General features: G+C 71.7%; 1 protein-coding gene across 1 annotated transcript in view; it reads right to left on the bottom strand.

The window, feature by feature from the left end:
• Nucleotides 1–6: 6 nt before the first annotated feature.
• The window catches only part of LOC101632841 (aryl hydrocarbon receptor nuclear translocator 2-like), a gene marked incomplete at its 3' end in the record, with an annotated part of 1,619 nt that continues 622 nt past the window's right edge, over nt 7–1,003 (bottom strand). The window contains exons 2-3 of the mRNA XM_012734887.1: nt 474–521; nt 7–190 (exon numbers count right to left, since the gene is read on the bottom strand). Of these exons, the coding sequence (XP_012590341.1) occupies nt 7–190; nt 474–521 (232 nt within the window). The remainder of the gene's footprint in view (nt 191–473; nt 522–1,003) is intronic.

The following is a 1,003-nucleotide window of genomic DNA, read 5'->3' as shown; positions in this document are numbered from 1 at the left end:
GTAGGCGCCGTCGGTGGACTTGTTCCCGGTGCCCCGCATGGACTTCATGTGCGACACGGCCATGCGCAGGATGGTCAGCTTGTCGGGCTTGCGGGCCAGCGCGCTGCAGGTGGGCACCATGTCCGACAGCTCCGTGATGTACTGCGTCATCTTGTTCCGCCGGCGCCGCTCGATCTCGCTGTGGTTCTCCCTTCCCAGGGCAGCGGCGGGCAGCGTCAGATGGACGCCGGCCCGGGCCCGCCCCCACGCCCGAGCCCCACACGAAGCTAGGCAGAGCCGGACCGGGCTGGCCGGCCACCTCCTGGGGGCTCGCGAAGGGACACCCCGGCTAGGCAGGACACCGCGCCTCCCCACCGGCCTCTGCCTCGGGACCGGCCGCCAGGCCGCTGCTGCCCACTGTGCTCTGTCTCTCTGAGCACAGACGCCGGTCTGGCCGGTGCCCTGTCCAGGTAGACGGGCCAGGGGTGACTCACCTGGAGAACTTGCTGGGGCCTTCGCCGTCCTCGTCGTCAAAGTCCATCCTGACAAGTCGGGGCAGTGGTCAGCCTCAGGCCTGGACGCCCAGCAGGCTCGGCACGACCCTACTTAGCGCGACCTTCCGGGCCACGTGTGGGGCCGGGCTGGGGCCCGACCAGGAGCCCCCGAGGGCCAGCAGTGTCCGTGGGGGGCTTCGGCTGAGGGACACGCGGTTGCCAGGCCTGCGTCCACCTGCCGGCCGTGACCAGGCGGCTCAGACCCCCGGCTCTCATGTCAGGGGCAGGACGTCCGGTCGCCTCACTCATGACACCCCGGGCTCCCGCATCGGGCCCCCGGCGCGGGGAGCCCCAGGTTGCCAGCATCAGAGCCTCCTTCCCCAGGGCACGGGTCCTCGCGGGAGGGTGTCTCAGGGTCCCTGCGCCCCGTCTTGCGCTGGGTGGCTTGGTTGGGAGCGGGGAGCAGTCCCAGTGGAGCCAGGCAGGGGTACCCTGCGCGGGCGGGGTGACCAGGGCGCTGAGACCAGGCG

Source organism: Condylura cristata, unplaced genomic scaffold (assembly GCF_000260355.1).
Source record: "Condylura cristata isolate star-nosed mole 26May11 unplaced genomic scaffold, ConCri1.0 scaffold00087, whole genome shotgun sequence".
Classification (NCBI taxonomy): domain Eukaryota; kingdom Metazoa; phylum Chordata; class Mammalia; order Eulipotyphla; family Talpidae; genus Condylura; species Condylura cristata.
Note: the sequence above shows the minus strand (reverse complement) of the source record. Positions and strands in the feature narration are given on the sequence as shown.